Source organism: Neofelis nebulosa, chromosome 17 (assembly GCF_028018385.1).
Source record: "Neofelis nebulosa isolate mNeoNeb1 chromosome 17, mNeoNeb1.pri, whole genome shotgun sequence".
In the NCBI taxonomy this organism is placed as follows: domain Eukaryota; kingdom Metazoa; phylum Chordata; class Mammalia; order Carnivora; family Felidae; genus Neofelis; species Neofelis nebulosa.
In genome coordinates, this window is record NC_080798.1 from 51,020,605 (window position 1) to 51,040,565 (window position 19,961).

At 40.9% G+C, this 19,961-nt stretch overlaps 1 protein-coding gene across 4 annotated transcripts in view; it reads left to right on the plus strand.

The window, feature by feature from the left end:
• CNTNAP4 (contactin associated protein family member 4) overlaps positions 1 to 19,961 on the plus strand; it is a 253,966-nt gene that overhangs the window by 123,717 nt on the left and 110,288 nt on the right. For all 4 annotated transcript variants that reach the window (XM_058706376.1, XM_058706373.1, XM_058706374.1 and 1 more), the window contains one exon: positions 8,068 to 8,215. In XM_058706376.1, coding sequence (XP_058562359.1) covers positions 8,068 to 8,215 — 148 coding nt within the window. The remainder of the gene's footprint in view (positions 1 to 8,067; positions 8,216 to 19,961) is intronic.

Below are 19,961 nucleotides of genomic sequence, written 5' to 3' on the forward strand. Positions count from 1 at the left end.
GGAGTTTCTCTCTCTCTCTGTCATGCCAGCTCACCCTCAGCCTCCATCAGTTTATCACTATTACCTCATAAGCAACCCTATCAGTTTCTGGCACCAGTGGCAGATCTCGGTGAACAGATCTTGGCTCTGACTCTTTGGATCGTCTTATCTCTCCAGATTCCAGGGCGATAGTTTGCCATGGTTTTAGTCAGCTCAGGCTGCAGTCACAAAACACTGCAGACTGGTGGGTGGCTTAAACAAAACAGACCTTTAGTTTTCACAGTTGTGGAATTGGGAAAGTCCAAGATCAAGTTGCTGGCTAATTCAAACCATTCCTGGTCAGAACCCACTTCCTGGCTTGCAGACATCAGCCTTCTCAGTGTCTTCCACCGGCTCTGGTCTCTTTTCTCATGATTATGACGCTAATCCCATCATGGGGGCCTGCCCTCATGACTTCATCTAAACCTAATGACACCCCAAAGGCCCCACTTTCAAGTACATCGCATTGGGGTTAGGGCCTTAATATGAATTTTGGAGGGACATAATCCAATCCATAGCACTAAATAACCTAAGTTTTCTGACAGGTCTAAGAAAGGTCATTGATTTTCAGTCTGTCTGACTTTGTTGTTGCTTAGAGTACAGTCATGATTTCCAAGCTCTTTAAATACAGAGCTGATGCCTTTCCTGTTTACTAGTTAGTATGTGTGTGTGTGTGTATATCCACGACTCTGAATTTCCCTTTAAGAACAGTTTTCACTGCTGCTTTCTTACTTTCTGTGGTGTGTAGGACATTATGTATGAAAAATGAAAACACAATTTGCGACCTAGAAAGATATCTTCCTACAGAATGTAACTACATTTGCTTCTGCAGGTAGAAATGAGCACCAGACTTTTCTGACTATCTTAATGTTATTTCACAGATTGAGAAGGTAGGAAGCTGAATTTTAGTCCCTCTAAGGAGTTGTCTGTGTGTGACTTACCCTTTGTCCTAAGCTGTAGACCCTCTGAGTTCTGATACAAAATCTGTGGAAGCTTACAGGATATCCTCATCCTTGGGGGACCTAGATCTAAAATTTTGTCTTTAACCCTGTGCAGTTGTAAAAAGATCTGATGTTCAGGTTCTTTCTGTCTCAGGTTCTATTCAGGAATCCTAGAAAGAGAAAAGGGTCTCAAAGGTAGGGCTCTATTTTATTGTCTTTGAGCACTTCATTCCCTATTTTTTATTTTGTGCAACTTTTCTAGCAGGAGGATTGTTCAGAATTTCCTAGTCTACCACTACCATAATATGATGATTTTTTTAAAGCTAAAAGTTATCTTTCAATAAAATTTTAGTCTTCCAAAAAACTAGACATATCTTACCCTAATATAAATTTAAGAGTAATGACCTATCCATGTGTCTTCCATAAAACAATTTATTGCTGTCTCTGAACAATAGTTACAAACTATAGCCAAGGCCGTATCGTTCATGTGCTTTTTTGCTCTTGCCGTTCGATTCTTCCATCTTGAGAAGTGAAACATTCTATGCTAAAAGGGATAAAACGGTGTGTTTTACAACTTGGTTTCTTCACAGATTCTAATATAATGGGCAAGACATGGGACCTTACTGAAATACTACCAAGAATTTGGTATCCCTGCAAATAAATATTTTAAAGACAGTATTTTCAGAGCAGAGGGGGTGGTAGAAACTGATTTTATTTCAATAAAATTCTGTATTCTTATTTTGAAATTTGAGACTTATCATAAACACAGAACAACCCTTAACTTTCTAATTTGATTCCTCTACTCTCATTGCTATTTCTTTATTACAATTAATGAATGACATTCATACTCACTTAAGAGAGAATCAGCATTTATACGTAGAGTTACAATGGGCTTATTCAACATATGTTTACAAGTTACTTACTTGGGTTTATGCTAGCAAATTTCCCACTTTCCAGTTGTTATTTTTTCTTTGCCTTCTCAGTTTTTTTAATTTTTTGTTTTTTAGACGAGACAGTCTCTTGGGAGGCTGGCTCAGTGCTGCACTTGGTAAATATTTATAACCAACACCATAAAACAAAGGTCTGACTTCCATTAGACAGCATGTTGTTATGATGCATTCAGTGTCCGCCTGTCAGCTGACTGTGTCAAAATGAGTTGTTCTTGGAAATAGGTCATATGTGAGTCACATGAATTCTCATAACAAGAGGGGTCAGAGGATTTTCATGTTAGCCTGCTGGTCATGTTGAATTTATATTCGTATTGTTGTTTATTTCGGTGGGAGCTAAACCAATTTTTACGTAATTACACAGCCTGCTATGTAACTACATGTAAGTGGTCCCATGTTTCTGATTTATTACAGAAGTGTTTTGGATCCCCTTATGAACTGCCATATGGGCATTTCCCTTTATGCATCTTGACTTTCATAGATGAGTTGCTCAATTAATATTTATAAAACAGATGAATGCTGTTATACCTCTTCATAAACTTTAGAATCATTATGGACATACTTAAAATCTTGTGAAGAACTTTAATTCATTAACTCCATAAATTATCTCGGTTAGAATGCATTTTTAAGCCATCTATGAATACCTCATTGAGCTTGAAAATCAAGTCTCCAAGAAAAGAAAAATACAATTAAGGCTTTTTGATTTTTGTCACATAAGACACATGACCTTAATTCTACTTGTTGGTGTTTCATACATTTGATGAAATACTGGCATATTCTTTTGCATTTCGTATCTGTGAGGAAGTTATCATTTTATGTACGAGTCCTATTGATGACTGAACATTTGTCTTTTCTTTTTATTCTACTCCAGTAATTCTCAGAAAATGTAAAGTTTATGGAACCATGCTTTTGTCTATAATAGTTAACTGGGAGAGCTGTGTTCAGCGATCATCTGAGTCGTATTACTCTCAATATGTCAAAGATTTTAAATGTAAATTACGAGAAAGAGTGGGGGGAGCCTCAGATAAAATATCAAGCTTCCTCTAGGGCGACTGGTTAGCTTTCATGTTCTTTTGGAAGGAAGCTATTGATAGTTTAGCTAAATTATGTTCTCTGGAGTCAGCAAAGCCTGGGATTAAATCCTTCCTCTGCCACTTCTTAGCTGTGTGGCTTTAGACACACAACTTCTATAATTTTCATTATCCTCAATTTTAAAGTGGGTGCAAAAATGACTATCTTACAGAGTTGATGGAAGTATTACAGCTGCGTAATGCATTTCTCCTGCACCTGACCCTGAGTACAGATTTGCACACTGAAGACCTTTAGACTGGTAACACAGAACACGTTTGCTACATATTTCTCCCCTTAGAAGTTAGCCCTGGTGAACCCTTCTCCTAAAATCTCTTCCCTCTCTAAAGTTTTGCAATGATATAGGGAGGGGAAAAGAGCATGGCTTATTCACAAGCCAGAAAATTTTTCAAAATCAGCTAAAGACCAAAGCACAAATTGGCTTGGCATGCATTAGAAATGCAGATTCCAGGGCCCCACTTGCCCTGGGGTTCAGCACATGGGGTTCAGGATCTAGAAATTACATTTTAAAAATATAATTTATTGTCAAATTGGCTTTCATACAACACCCAGTGCTCCCAACAAGTGCCCTCCTCAATGCCCATCACCCACTTTCCCCTCTCCCCTGCCCCATCCAACCTCAGTTTGTTCTCTGTATTTAAAAGTCTCTTGTGGTTTGGCTCCCTCCCACTCTGTTTGTAACTTTTTCCCCCTTCCCTTCCCCCATGGTCTTCTGTTAAGTTTCTTAAGATCCACATATGAGTGAAAACATGATATCATGTGTTTTCACTCATATGTAGAAATTGCATTTTTAAACAGCTCCTCAAGTAATTCTAACAGACACCAAAGTTCAGAATCTATAATAAAAGGAAAGACAGGAGTGCCTGAGTGGCTCAGTTGGTTAAGGTCTGACTTCCGGCTCAGGTCATGATCTCCCAGTTTTGTGGGTTTGAGTGCCTCGTGGGGGCATCAGAGGCTGCACTAACGTTACGGAGCCTGATTCTGTATCTCTCTCGCTCTCTGCCCCCTCTCCCACTTGCACTCTTTCTCTCTCAAAAATGAATAAACATTAAAAAAAATTAGGAAAAAAGTGAAGACATAAACATCCACATAATAAATTTATTTTTTTTAATGAGCAACTTTAATCCATGCATTCTTTATGAACTTGCGATGGTGTGAAAAAAGTATTCATAGCAAGTTGAAGAATATCTCTTAGGCGAGGGAAGTACATTTGAAACCTGATAGTATGCATAGAACTTTTCATTCATAAGGGAATGTCACATCAGCCACATCCCTAATTGACTACCATTCTGAAAAAAGGGCCCATTTAATACAGAATTCCAAAGCAAAGTCTTTATCTTATGTATTGAAAAAATTTCACCATGAGGAGCAAGACAAGACAAACATTATTGCTCAGTTAACGAATTCTTAATTAATAGCAATGATTCCTGTTCTCTGGCTGACATTGATCCTAGGAAGTTATTTAAGGTACTCAGAGCATTCCAAGATAGTGTTCTGCCTGTTCTGTCACTGAACACACTTCCTCTGTCTGCATCTTCTTTCATTATACTGATTATTATAAAATTAAAAATGTTCATTTAGAAAAAAACCCCAGATGTGACTGTAATGTGCTAAAACCCCCATATCCCCCACCTCACAAGTTCCTTCACCCTTTGTAAGAAAAAGCTGCTTAAAAGTTTGAATGTGCCAAGACATTTTTATTACGTATATAAGCTAAGCACCTTATATTTCTTCTTTATGTTCTGAAAATTTACATAGCTCATAAATCGATCAGGTAAAATGTGAACGATTGCCACGCGTGGACCTCCCCCTTCCATTTACCTGTCTGTTGCCACAGCCACTATGTATCTTTCCTCTTAATCCTTTAAGATGTTGAGAACATCGTACTGGCATCTGTCTAAATCTGTGAATGTGCATTAATGTTGAAAAAACATGAGATCTTTTGGAAGGTTATCTAATTCATCATCCAGCTGTTCACCGAAAGAAATCAAAATTGTATTAGCCTGCCAGAGGCACCCAGGAAAATAGAATCGAAGTGTAAGGGGGTCTGATTAGGATTGAATGTCAGTGGACCAGGGCCTCGACCTGCATTGCCTTTCCCACATTGCCCTGATTTGGGGAGCCTGGAAACACACACGGGGGCACACACACACACACACACACACACACACACACACACAAACACACAAACACACACACAAACACACACACACCACCAATGCCCAGAGTATGAAATTTTGACCAGTGAGAAGGTTGGAGCTTTCTGGAAGGGTCTGATTACAAAGTTAAAATACCTGTGGAATTAAGCAGTGTTCTCCTGTCTATGTTCTGGGAAATAATAGCTAAGAATGAGGGCCTAATATGTTTAAAACCTACCAGAGAACTATCCCTGTCATGGGAGATACAGTGCACTTTAGCACATTCACAGTTGACATGCTCTTAGAGGTTCTGTAAATAAGACACCTGTTGAATTTTGTTTCATTTTGAAGCCCAGTCTTTCCCAAACATACGCATCCAACAAGTATCTTATTGTGAGCCACTTTGAGCCAAGCCATGTTCTAGGTACTATGGATGGAGGGCACGGAAGGTCTTTGCTTTCATGGAGCTCATTTTCTAGTGGGATAAGATAAAGAAACAAACAATAATTGAACAGAAGAAGACTCCAAATGATGAGTAATATGAAGAAAATAAAATAGGCCATAAGGTGTGGGGGTGTGCCAGGTATACTGCCTTTGTGACTATGATTAGCAAGGGCCTGACTTAAGGGGTAATATTTTGACCAAAGCCTGAAAGGGCAAGAAGAGCTGGTTGTGCCAGAGACCTTGCGGAGAGAACTTACAGAGCAACAGAGACAGCTGGTGCAAAGGCCCTAAGCAGCACTGAGCTTGGTTGTTCTAGGGGCTCCAGGGTGGCATAAACCTAATAGAGGGTGTTGTCAAAGAGCGTATGTTTGATAAGGAGATTGGATTTTATTCTAAGTGGTAAAGAAAGCAGTTGGGGTTACATGGTTTGATTTACCTTTAAAATTAAAACAATTTTTTAAATGTTTATTTTTGAGAGAGAGAGAGAGCAAGCGCATGCACGTGCAAGTGGGGGAGGGGCAGAGAGAGAGGGAGACACGGATCTGACACAGGCTCCAGGCCCCGAGCTGTCAGCACAGAGCCCAACACCGGACTTGAACTCACTAGCCGTGATGTCATGACCTGAGCCGAAGTCGGATGGTTAGCCGACTGAGCCACCCAGGCACCCACCTTTAAAAATTTTTTTGACTTCTCAGAGAGGAAGAGACTAGGGCTGCATACGGGGTTGGTGACAGGGAACAGGAGAACAAAAAAGGTGAGGACGAGGTCATTGAGATAATTCTGGTGAGATGATTCTTTGTTGAACTGGGTGGTCATAGCTGAGATGAAGAGAGGTGCCCAGATCTGGGATATAATTTGGAGGTGCCATCACAGAAGTGCCTGTGGTGTGTGCGCCTGAGAGCTGGTGTATGGAATATTGGTGGAGTGGGAGCAAGAAATAGGGAATCGATTGATAAGGGGAGTCAAATCAAATTAATTTGACTATGAAACACTGAGCCTTAAAAAAAAAATGTATTAGAAAATATTTTGGCCAAATCATAAGAGGCCCTTAAAAGCTGAGAATAACCTGAGGGTTGATGGGGGGTGGGAGGGAGGGGAAAGTGGGTGATGGGCATTGAGGAGGGCACCTGTTGGGATGAGCACTGGGTGTTGTATGGAAACCAATTTGACAATAAATTTCATATTAAAAAAATATTTTGGTAAATGCTGCTAAAGGGATATTAGTGAAATGGAAAGAAAAGTAGGTAAATGAGCAGGCTCCCTGTACATAGGTATTCCTAATGTATTTGCCTTTTTCTTATGCAGTCTACATGAGGCCGGCCGTATTTGTTGATCCAGTCAGTCATGGTCAACAGACCTACCAAGAGCGTGAATAGATCCCTTATTTTGTTCCTACATTTGCTGATTGTTACAGTTGAAAAAAAAAAAAAATCAAAAGAGGGGAAAAGGAGAAAAAAAAAGAAGGAGGAGGAAGGGAGGATGGGTAGTGGAGGAGGAGAAGAAGAAATAAAAAAATAAATATAAATTATTGAGAACAACTTCCACTTCCCCTAACTCTCTCATATATGAAAGCATACCATTCGTCATGGAGGAGAAAAGTAAAGTGCTTAGATGTTAGGTGCTCTGGTGTGTGGCTTTTGCAGGTGAACTCCGTGGTAGGCAGATGCATCCTGGTTTTGCGGAAGGAGGGTAGCTCTTGGTCTTAACCATACAACAGTTTTCCAAATACCAGAGGGTTATTTTCTACCTTTCTGACCTTTCATTTCCTTATCTGCACTTTGTGCCAGCTTAGCATCATTCTCAAGGTCTTTCCAGCTTTCAGATTCTAGAGTCTGTAAGTCTGATTATAGGTCTTCCCAATTGTTATTGCTTCTAATTTCCCTTAACAGTTTTTCTTTTTTAATACAGGCACTTTTGTGTTGTTATTTTTTTATTAAATCACTTTGACGTACCGGCAGTGCAGTGCGTGAGGTTGAACAGCCTGTTTTCAGATTGTAGTTCCTTAGTTCTGAACGGGTGATACTTTTGTTTATGTTACGAAGAGGATAAAATAAAACAGTGGAAACAGGTTCCTAACTTTTATCATTCATCAGTGACTAAGCAACTTCTTTGCTGAATCAGATCCTGCTTTTTTAATGCGGGGAGAAGATTTTCTCAAAATTTGTTTGTGCCATTCACAATGTTAATACCTTTTAAGTATAATTTGCACTTTATAGAAACAACGTTTATTGAGGGTATCATGTTGAAAGCTGGCTTAATGGGGAAGGTGGAATTTCATCTACTCTCAATATAAAGAAAAGCTTGAGCAATCGTGACTTCTGTGTGAAAGAGGGACATTACAATGTAACTGGTAATAATGATTTTCTTGGAGAAGGCAGCCATTTTTATAGTAAAAAAACAAATCAGACATTGCTTGTGGACACTATAGGTCACAGGGTAAAATGGATATTCTCCAAATGCATTGATTTCTTTCTTTCCCTTTTCTTTTAGGGCTTTTCAGGAAATGCAAATGCAGACAGTGTTGTGTACTATAGACTCCAGCCTTCCATCAAAGCCCGATTTCTGCGCTTCATCCCTTTAGAGTGGAACCCCAGGGGCAGAATTGGAATGCGGATTGAGGTGTTCGGATGTGCATACAGTAAGTGTTTGTTTACCCAACACACTGACGTAGATATCAAAAGAGATGTTTTAAGAGCCAACCTGCACACCAAAATTGACTTTATAGCTATGTAAAGAGATAGAAAAACAGGAATGATCTTTGTGGAAAGCTTGTGTGTGTGTGTGTGTGTGTGTGTGTGTGTGTGTGTGTGTGTGTTGTGCGCACGCGCCCGTGCATGGCAATATTGACTTCAGTATTTAGTGTTATATTTTAAATCAGAAATGGAAGCGTGTTATAGATAGATCAATCCCTACGGAGACAGGTACACACAGCTACCTGTTAATGGACATATGTGAATCCATTTATCCAAATCTAATATTATTAACTAGATCCTAACTTTCAAATATTAGAGTTTCCCCCTCCATGGACTTATCTGATGATGTTTCACTTAGGCACCCTGAATTTCATAAAAGATACAGTGTTCATTTAGTATAACCAGTCAAACGCTAGGCACCAAAGAATGTTGGTCTCTTTAGCCTAAAAATAATATGCCATGTAACTCACTTATAAATATGCTGTGCCCTCAACATAAATTCATAGAAAAAGTAAAGACCTCTGCTAAAATATAAAATGTGTTTGAAATACTTTCACATAAAAAATGGTAGAAACCACAGATTTCACTTAGTCTCTTCTTAATGAAGCATTTTATTATATCTTTTTGTGGGGCAGGGGCCTAAGAGTTATTGATAGCCTACCTCAAGCCACACCATCCTGTTAGATGCTCTTTTATTATGGAACAGTAAGTTAGTTAACATGATCTACAATTATCAGATGAGCAGTCTGAGGTTTGGAGAGATTCAGTAATTTGCCCAGTGTCCCACGCCTAGTACACGGAAGAATCCGGAAAAGAGCCTGAGATTGTTCAATTCCTCTATATCACTATTTAGCTAAAAGCTAAAGCTTTTTAGCCACTAAAGCTTTGGTCACACGTAGGTTATCACTTTTTGATGTAAGTCCAGTTAGGTTCCGGTTCACTTCATTTGCATGCAGGCAAGATAGGTCGTGCGCAGGACAGGCGACGTGTTGACGTTGTTGAAACTGTGTCAGACGGACAAACTATGTTGTCCAGACTGCACATCTCCTTAAGTAGTTAGTGATGTTCCCGGCATCCTTCTCTCCCATCAAAGGTAACTGACTGGCCTTTTGTTCCCATTGGAGCCTACAGAATAGCGATCACAGTGTGAATATCAACAGCAATCATAATCATAGCAATAACACTAATTTTAATAGTACTAAGTCTTTGAAAAATTCTAGAAGTAGCAGCGTTTTCTTGAGTGCTTATTACAGCATTACATGAACAGTTTATAATTTTTTTAAAAGTCCAGGTAAGTATTATTAGGTTACTATTCCCTTCCCACCGCACCCCCCCTCCCCCGCCTTCGCAAAAGGGGAGGCTAAAAGCTCAGGCACTAGGACTTGCTGAAGCCATGCTGATGGGAAGTCACAACGCGGGATTTGCAGCCGGATCTGCCAGACTCCAGAACCCACGTGCAGGCTTAGGCTCCATCCAGCTGTTGATTCGCAGAGATGAGCCAGGGAAGCGTACTTCTTACCATCTACCCACTTACTCTCTTGTCTCCAACAGCTCAGCTTAGCTGTTCCTGTTACGTGGTACCTCCTCCTTTGCAATGATCCGTTGGAATAAAATCACCCTTTAAAAAAAGTATCCCACCCCAAATTGCAATTCTGAAACACAGAACTCAGACAGTCCGTCTTATCTGTGTTCGGGTTGTAGAGTATAGCAAAGCCCACGCTGCACCCTGGATACTTAGCAAAACAGACTTCAGATGCTTTATATTTGTAGTTGCATCTCTACTTACTCAGAGCATCCACCTTGCAAAGTATTTATTTATCACAGTGTAAAAATAGCTAACAGTTCTTGAGCCCTTACTCTGTGTCAGATACAGTTTTTATAGACGTTCTCATTTCATCCTAAAAATCACCCATTTAACAGAGTCTTAGAAATATTAAACAGGTTCCCCAGTTGTACACCCTTGGTACACATTCAATCTGGGATGTAAATTCAACATTCGTTGAAAAAGGACTACTGACACTGTTTTTCCAAAACTAAAGCACCGCTCATCATGTCCCCATGGAAGGAAGGGGCTGCTGAGGAACAGGGTCCTTTGAGTTCTTTGCTGCCATATATGCTTCATGATGACCCAAATCTCCCTCCACTCTCATTGATCTGCAACCCTGTGGAACATTCTTTTTCCTGTGACTTCATTTGCTGTCTCTTGCAGTGAGCACATTGTCCATGCATTTAGTCAGCTTCCTGTTTTCACTGACCCGCAGTTGAAGTAACGGTACTGAGAGCCAACAAGATTTGAAATTCAAACATAAACACGTATGGTAAAATGGTATGACAGGACTGAGTGTAAAATGGCTGTTGTATAATTTTGGATAAGAGAAAAACTAATAAACAATGGAAGAGTATTATCATAGATAACCTAAAAGAACCTCAAAATGGGTTGGGTGTGAGTCCCTTCTTGAGTGAATTTGATCAAATATATTTTAATTCTTCAGTTACAGTTATATTATCCACCTGTTAATAGTATCAGCCTCACAGACTATGAATTTACTGAAGCATGATTCTATGTAATTATCATTTATTAAATAGTTAATAGGTATCAGATATTTTCTTTTTAGGCATTTTCTGAGTTACTCCTAATAACACGGTGAAATAGGGGCATGAATATTACCACTTTATGCAGGAGTAAGAGGAGAGGAACAGAATTGTCTGCTGCATGAGCCCCGTGGCTTGCTCTGAGTTCTGGTACAGAAATAAGTGGGGACCACCAGCCCCCCTTGCCCTCAGAAGGAAGAGCGGCAGGTGCTATCTGCCCAAGAACATAGCTTGAAAGATTCTGTGTGCCACTCCCCAGAGTAGCCCAGATCCGAGATCAGTCTGGATTTTCTTCAGATACACAAGGCCATTCTCCTACAATCCCTTTAAAAAAGGACAAGCAGTGTTGGGGAGGGTTCAGGGTCTCTCTCCTAGATCCCAGTCACAGGATTCCTGAACATGCTGGCAATTAAGTGAGCCTCTTGGGAAAGCCCGGAGGCCTGCAGGCAACCCACAGCCTTTGTATCCACATGGCTTGCACCAAGTTAATGTGACTTTTTTCTGGGCTTTGCCTGAGCTGCTCACTTAAGAGTGCTATATACCAGGGTGCTTCAAGTCTCCTGACCCGGGGGAAAGTGAACTTTAGAGAAATTAAGAACTTTGTCCGCATTACGCAGACTGCCTATGTGAGATCTAAGATTTAAATTCACATCCATTACTTTCCAAAGCCAGTGCTCTTGACAACTCTATGAATCATACATGTGTTCGCCTTTTAAGTATTTATTGACACTTGCTGAAAGAGAACTCTACTAGGTATTGGGTGTAGGGAGAAATTATAAAATAATGTAGATTTCTTAATAAATGGGAATTATTATATATAATTGGGGTTTTTTTTGTATTCTAATCCTAGGTTTATTCAGTACAGTCCTTTTACTTTATACAACAAAGTGCAAACACGACATTATCTGAAATACTACATAGTTACAAAATGCAAAGCAAAGTTTATAGTACTGACTGTACCATAAAAGCCAAAAAAGCATGTACACATTGCCAAAGTAATCTACAAGACCACCACCATGAATAACAGCTCCGGCCCGGGGATCTGTGATGACCCTTGCGGAGCTGGCTCTCAACTTGCTTGTTAATTTCAGAGAGAGAAAGGGAGAAGCGGGGTGTGGGGGTACGTGCGTGAGTACTTGTAAAAACAGAGCCATTTGTGGCAACTAACATGAGGTGCTTGACCCCTAGAGGTCAGAAGAGGCAATGTCATAAAAATTACACAAACTCAGTGTAACATATGGTAGCACGAGTGTAGGCTGGGAGGAATAAAATGATTGAGAAATTGAGTGTAAGTGTAAGAATGCTGATAGCAATAGGTTTGAAACTGAAGTGAAGATATTTTCACTTGAGAGGCTGGGAGGACAGTCCAGATAGGGGAAGGGGCGGACCCTCGTCAAACACAGAGACAAGAATTGCTTGGAGGATCGGTTTTTATTGGAGAACAGTCATTCAGGCTGAAAATAAGGGCACACACGTGTCAGGAGGCTTCTGGTCTCATGTGTGCAAGTAACAGTAAGGACCAGAGCACTAACAATCAGGAGAGAGGCTTTTCTTGATTCACGTCAGACTCAAATATACTGAGGATGTGGATTCAGAGATCTCAGTGATCGCACATGAGGGTCCCTGAGTTATCAGATTTGAACAAGCATCTGGAAAGTGGTGCCATGTGCTGAGAGGGGCAAGGGAGAGTGAATGAGCTCTGAAAGGGCACAGAAGAGAGAATTAATTGTACTGTTGACTTAACTGAATTCAAGCCTGGGGAATTCGGAAGGTCGGAACACGAAACCCTCTGAGTTGAAGATACATAATTGAAAGCTACATAAATATCATTGTTATTAAATCATAACTTTCCACTTGCAGAATTTCTGGTAATAATAACAGTATGAAGTGCTGTGTTTGGACAACTGCTCATGTCTTTGAAAAGGACAAATGCATTTCTATCATCATTAAAGCAGGTCTTTAACACTGTTTTTCAGGTAGTGTGCATTTTTATGCCACCCCCCTCCTTGTGCCTAATGCATGTGTCCGCTGAAGTTCTAGGTAGCTGCTCTGATGAATATTGTAGAGACAGTGGCTATTGTGAGAGCCACACATAATTTTATTAGCCTCTGTCCGGGTGAGTTAGGGCAGTAACTTGTTATGAAGGTACATCAAGTGAATGGAAAATCCATATCAAAGAGCATGTTCTACTTTTATGTCGGAAAACTTGGAAGTTGTTTCCTGAGTAATGAGAGAAGTAGAAGCTAAATTTTATGGGTTCAAAGAGAAAGTATAAATTTCAGATGCCTTGGCCATAGCAGCCGTGAACATGTTTATAGATCTGGACGAGAGAGGTAGGTAAGGAAATAACTCATGGAAGAAAGAACAAGAAGAGAAAACGTTTCGTGGTAAAGAAACACAGTCTACGGAATGTCCCAAAGGAAAGTAAACAATGGTAAACAAAGGCAGAGAAAGGAGACAAAAGTGAGTGAAAGCAGCTCTGTCTGAGATGTCCTTGGGGAAGTGGCCATTAAGCCATAGGAGATAGTGTTCTTTAATGGTGGACGAATTGCTGTGACAGTTGCCCTCAGTATAAATACGGAGTTCCTTCCCTCTAGTCTTGTGTAAACATCCTCATTTTGCAGTCCGGGATCTTCCTTTCCTCATCCTCAACAGAAGAAGAGCATCCAGCTTCCCGGCCGCACCGAGCACTTTCCATTTCTTCCACACGCCATGATATCATGATTTTTGTAGACTCGGGATCTTTGCACAGTGCCCAGGGCAATCACCACATGTGGAGCCTTCACGTGTCTACCGAGATGAGTCTTTCATTCAGCACCTTTTCTCAGCATAGAAATCACTGTCTCCGGCAGCTTCTCTGACACCTCACTTTTGGGTCAGAGGACATTTCCGCCTGCTGCTGGAACAGCCATTCTGCTCCCCGTCGTACCATGCACACATGGTGCTGTATTGTAGTCAGCTCTTCCTTCTTTGTCCTGAGTCTTCTGGATAGGTGCACGAACAAAGGGAGGTAGGGTTGGTGGGCCTCGGGAAGGCTTTTCCCGTCAACCTGGAGGCACGTGCAGGCCGTGAAAGATACGACATAGAACACGGGAGAACTAAGAAGGTTGGAAGACAACAAACACATAGAGGGATAGAAACTACACAGAATATAGAAAGTGTGGTGTTTATTTGCTTAAATCCAGACCAATTAAGAGAAAATGATGGATTCTGTTTAACAAATGGAAGTAGGTCAACAATTACAAAACTCAGGCCAACTTAATAAAAATAGGCTTTTTACCGTGTAAAAAATATTGGAAGTTGGAACTGCTTCTATCAGTAGATTTTAATTTGGAAAACACATTAATAGGAAATGCAAGAACGTAGCCTGAGAAGTGCAGCTACTAACACTGAACCGACTCTGAGTTTTCTGTCTATTCGGGACCAATCTCTTACACCACATGTCTGGTTAGGGGGAGAAATGAAAAGCAGTAAATGTGTTAGATTTACTCTAAAGAATAGTTATAATTGGGCGCCTGGGTGGCGCAGTCGGTTAAGCGTCCGACTTCAGCCAGGTCACGATCTCGCGGTCCGTGAGTTCGAGCCCCGCGTCAGGCTCTGGGCTGATGGCTCGGAGCCTGGAGCCTGTTTCCGATTCTGTGTCTCCCTCTCTCTCTCTCTGCCCCTCCCCCGTTCATGCTCTGTCTCTCTCTGTCCCAAAAATAAATAAAAAACGTTGGGAAAAAAAAAAATTAAAAAAAAAAAAAAAGAATAGTTATAATTGAACTCAATACATATTTATGAAGCAGCTCCCCCATGTTAACAGCTAAAAACTTGATCCAGGTGAATTACATACAATCCCTGCACTCAGATTGTTTATCAGCTGATACCATAGCTGAGGAATCCGAGCTTATGCCAGAGTTTGAAAAAGAAGATAGATTCTGGTGGGCCTAAAATCAAAGAGGATAAATTCTAATTCTTTGAAAAATTGATAGTCTTAAGATTTTAATCTGCTGATAAATGGGGTTATATTAAGATGAAAATAAGGTGAGCTATTAGGATACCAGAAAAAAAAGAAGCAGCTATGAAACCCTCTGGGATTATGTCACAAGAACTCAGAGCCTGCTGAGGAGGCCCTCACTGGCCAAAAATGGAAATGTTGTAGTATCAGTAAGGATAGTAACTACAGTTCCACAACATGTTAAGTATGTTTAAGTGAATGGGTTCATGACAATACTAAAAAACAAAAATCCAATCGGTTACCTATGAGAGAGATGAAGGAACCAACTCCTTATGTTGAAAACTAGTAAATGAAGGGAAACATCAAGAATTTATCTCACTTTTGCTATGTGATCTGTACTTCAAGGTACCGATCAAATAGAAGATAACAGGGCATTTCTCTTTAAAGGTATATTCCAGGTAATAGGTAAAGAGGGAAATAAGTAAACGGAATTAGCATAGTCCCACTTTGCAACCCTAAATAAATTAATAGACCAAGTCAATGACTATAAAAGTTCACAATGAGATGATTTGCTTTTCAGTACCGGTCACAGAAGAGTCGCTTTTATTGGACTGTCTTGCTACAGCTGGAATCACTGGATAGAAAATATACATAAAAAAACCTCCTTCGGGGCGCCTGGGTGGCGCAGTCGGTTAAGCGTCCGACTTCAGCCAGGTCACGATCTCGCGGTCCGTGAGTTCGAGCCCCGCGTCAGGCTCTGGGCTGATGGCTCGGAGCCTGGAGCCTGTTTCCGATTCTGTGTCTCCCTCTCTCTCTGCCCCTTCCCCGTTCATGCTCTGTCTCTCTCTGTCCCAAAAATAAATAAAAAAAAAAAAAAAAAAAAAACCTCCTTCAGGGTTCTGAAGTTCAGCTTAAAACAGGATGAAATTTGACAAGATTTGATCTTGAGAGAAGGAAAGCAAATTTTGAGAGATGCACGTTTCACTGAATTTTTCCTAAAAATGCATCCCAGTTGCAGGGCATCATAATGCTCAAGCAGAAAAGTAGCCAGAGTTTACTGGGCTGTGGAGGCAGGGTCCAGAGTTCAGGGTTGCCAGAGTGGCTAGAAATTTAGGGTAGAATCCGGAAAAGGAGGGGGTCAGAGAGGGAGGGCCTCAACTCCCACATAAAAACTCCCCTTCGGCCCTCGGCTGATCCATGACCTGCGCATGCCCAAGATGGGGTACCAAGAAGCTCAGGAGAGAGCGGGATGGGAGATCCAGGGGCTGAAGATTTCCACATCTGCCTAATGCTGGAAGGAACACCTTTAGAAAAAATCAATCCTGCCAATTTACAGGGATTGTGGGACATGTTGGGCTCTTAACTGAAAAGCCAGAGGGCATTGCTTTAGGAGTAAAGACCAATCTGTGGATCAATTGATATGTCCTAGGGCTAAGGACAAAACCAAAGTAGATCCGTCCCAACAAAACCTGGAACCAAGCTTTCACAGGGTCAAGGTGATCCATGGACCTCTTCCATCTCCTTCCTGCCACCACCATCCCGCCCTCCCCAGGTTTCACCCTCCCACCCTTCCTCACCCCTCCCCAAACTTGTACCCTCCCCTTCCCTGCCTCCTCCTTCTTTCCTGATCCTAGACATTCACAGAGGTGGACATCTACTCAGACTAAATTTCATTTCCTCAAAGATGTTGTCCCCAGTCAACAACCTCATTCAAATCTCCCTGTTCAAAACTCCCGTGCAACCTGCCCTTTTCCTTCATGCTCCACTTAACAGTTTGTAAATATATCTGTACACGTGGGGTGAGTTGCTTGATGTCTTTCTTTTCCTTCAGACTGAGGGATCCATGAGGACAGAATGTGTTCACTGTTGTAACATCAGCTCCTACTGTACGAGTGGACACAGTAGATGCTCAGTAGCTATTTGCTACATAGAGAATTCAGAAAAACATCCAGGTAGCCATGACGAAAATGGAAAAATGAATAAATGTATAGAAACCACAGATTTATTACATTCCTCCAGTAGCAGTTGATTACATAAGTGTGGGATAAACATGTCGGCTGTCGAATGTTTGTTATTACTAAAGGGATGATAAGAGCATACAAAATGTATGTAATAAATTAGGCATTTTGATACTTCCATTTGAAACGTACAGCTTTTTGTGTGGTATGAGAAACTGGAAGTTTTCTCCACATATTCCAAATAAGGAAATTGAGAATCCATGTTTATGTGACTTCTGTGGCATTACAAAATTACAAACAAATATTAGAAACAGAAATACAGCTTATGTCCTCCAATGACACACTGAAGTGTCCTCGATGTAGTAGATGCTACCCACTTCAAATCTATTTAAAATGTTCATTTAGATTGATATTTGAGTGGCAGTGGGCTTGTTTGTTCCTATAACCTCCTGGAGTGTTATCACTGACCTTAATTCAGTCTATTTAAAACCATGATAGTAAAGTCACCTTTTGCCTGTGGTTATATGCAGCCCTTGATGCTGTACCTTCTTCCTTTTTATTGTATTAATTTTGGTTGTTTTAAACAAGAGTGCCTTAAATCATTCTGTGTTCTTTTATGCTACCATGCAAAAATAGTCCAGCCCATTTCCTGTTGATTTCTCAAGTGCTTGGGCTCTCCTCGCCATCTCTTCAAAACCCAATTCAGTAATGCAGATCTCAAGTGCCCATACATCATGCTATTGCTTTAATATTTCACTATATAATAGTTTAACGGTGACTCAGCCTGATTTATGTTTCTTAGAAGTCAAAATTGGACCTGTGTTTAGAAATTCATAGGTAGTAACTTTCAAATAAAGAAGCAGTATGATCAGTATTGGAGACTGACTTTCTTGTTTAGCCCAGAAGAGTTTGGTCGATTGTTCTTTCTCCACTTAGAGCCCTTTTCTCTGTTTATATTTTTGGGGTGCTTCCCACCGAATTCATAGAAAGCTGTCATGTCTTTTTCAGGAACTCTCTCATGACCTTTAATAAAGGCAGTTTTCTCTTATTCAAGGATTCGTGTTCCAGTTCATGCATTTTCTCTTCCAGTTTGTCTCTTTTACATTTCTTAGCCAACTGACCTCATCAGTGATGCAATGATTCATAGTTAATTCACAGAGCCAGTTTCTCTCCAAAACATCTTTCAAGGACAAGCCGCTCCCATGTCCAGTTTTCTTCAAGTACCACCTACGTGTAGATAAACATATTCATTTTCCATGGTTCAATTCAATATGCAACAAAGTTACTCATTTTCAGACAGAAGGTTTCTTTAACCTTCTTGTTCTTCTTGTCAGATAATCCTGATGCTGTCATCTGCTCAGGGGTCGCTCAGGAACCTGTTTTCCTGGGTGTGGCTCTAGGAGCTCCCAAGCTGGTGGATATAAAGCAGAACCCAGGATGTTGGATGCTTCTGGAAACCTCACAAGATACTCCTCAGTTGATTCTAACATGGCTAGACCATGGAGCTCAATTTAAGAAAACATGCTCCTGTATGTTTTTTTTCTTAGCAGTCCACTTGGAGTGGGAGGGACAGTGTTGCTTTTTCAAATCGCAACCTCTCACATTTTCTGAAGCCTCAAACTTTGGAGCAGGGGTAGGATGTAGGTGTGAGGGAAGGATACCCGGTCAGGTGGAAGATATTACACTGAGGGGTGTATCTGCATGTGTCATATGCCCAGGTAGAAGAACAATTTGCTGCTCGCCTAGGTAAATCTGCAATTTAGTTGACATCCTTCTCACAGGCTGAGTGGATCAGCTCCTCCTGCACATGTTAGAAATCATTCAGACCCAGCCCTGACGCAGCAGCAAAGCTCTAAGCCCTGGCCTGAAAAATCACATCTCAGGGATGTGTGTCTTTCCCATTACAATGGAAGCTCCTTGAACAAAAATGTGCTTTGTATTTATGCATTGCTGTGTCTTCCCCTGCTCACAGGGAGCTCTCCGTAGATACGTGCTTGCAGAAAGGGGCGCAAGTAGGCATTTCAGCAATACCACTTCTGACACAACTCCCTGAAAGAAATTTGAATATTTTTATTGGAAATCTCTTCGTTCCATGGGAGATTGTATTGCTGAATCGTGCAAATAAAGCAGACTGTACCTCTTTCCTGGGGTCACGGGGAGAACTGATATGAGAGTAGGGCCTACAGTCTTTGTGAGTCTCTTCTTTCCTTGATGCCTGCTATAAATGAGAAGATTTGAGACGGAGGTATTCACTAAGGAGGATTCAGGCCACCGACAATTGCCATAGTGAGTCGGCTCAAGCGTTAGCTGACAGACAGAGGAAAAGCCACAGAACCCACAGATGGCTCAAAATCATTCTTGCTGCATAACCCGGCAGTGACACTGATAATGGAGCATTCCTCGTGCTCTTCAGAAATTCATTATTTTTTAAAGAGTTCAGTTTTAAATACACCGAATGTATGGGTTAAACTATTTCTGCTGTACCTCTTTCCCTGCCCAGTGTTCTAACAATAAGTAACAGCAGCAGTTAATGTTTATTGACTTTTAATTCTGCACCAGCAATTCTTCCAAAAATTATGCAGCTAGACATTCGTGCAACAATCCTGTGAAGAATATACTATTGTTATTCCCATGTGACAGGAAAGGGACAAAGGGGTGGAACAGCTTGTGCCACAGAGGGAGTTATGCCCTGTGACCTGTTACTATGTTGCATTATGGGACATAGGCATTTACAGTTGTGATTAAACTAAGGTCGTTGAGGCAGGGAAAGTAGCCTGGATTATCTAGTTGGACCCAATGGAATTACAAGGTTCTTTACAAGAGGGAGGTGAAGGATCAGTCAGAGAAGGAGATGTAACTGAGAAACAAAGTGGGGGATTTGAAGATGCTATGATGCTAGCCTTGCACATGAAGAGAAGTGGTGAACCGAGGAATGCAGATGGTCTCTCCAAGCTGGAAAAGGGGAAAAAAGGGATCATCTTCCAGAGACTTCCGAAGGAAAGCAGCTCCTGCCAACCCCTTGATTTTAGGACTTTTTGAATTCCCAGACTAGAAGATGATAAGTTTGTGTCGTTTCATGTGACTGAGTTTGTGGTCATTTTTTACATCAATAACAGGAAACTCATACAGTTGCCCAAGGGAGGGTGAAGGTGCAAATCCAGGCCGACTAGTTATCTTAACTCCTGGGCTACCCTGTAATAA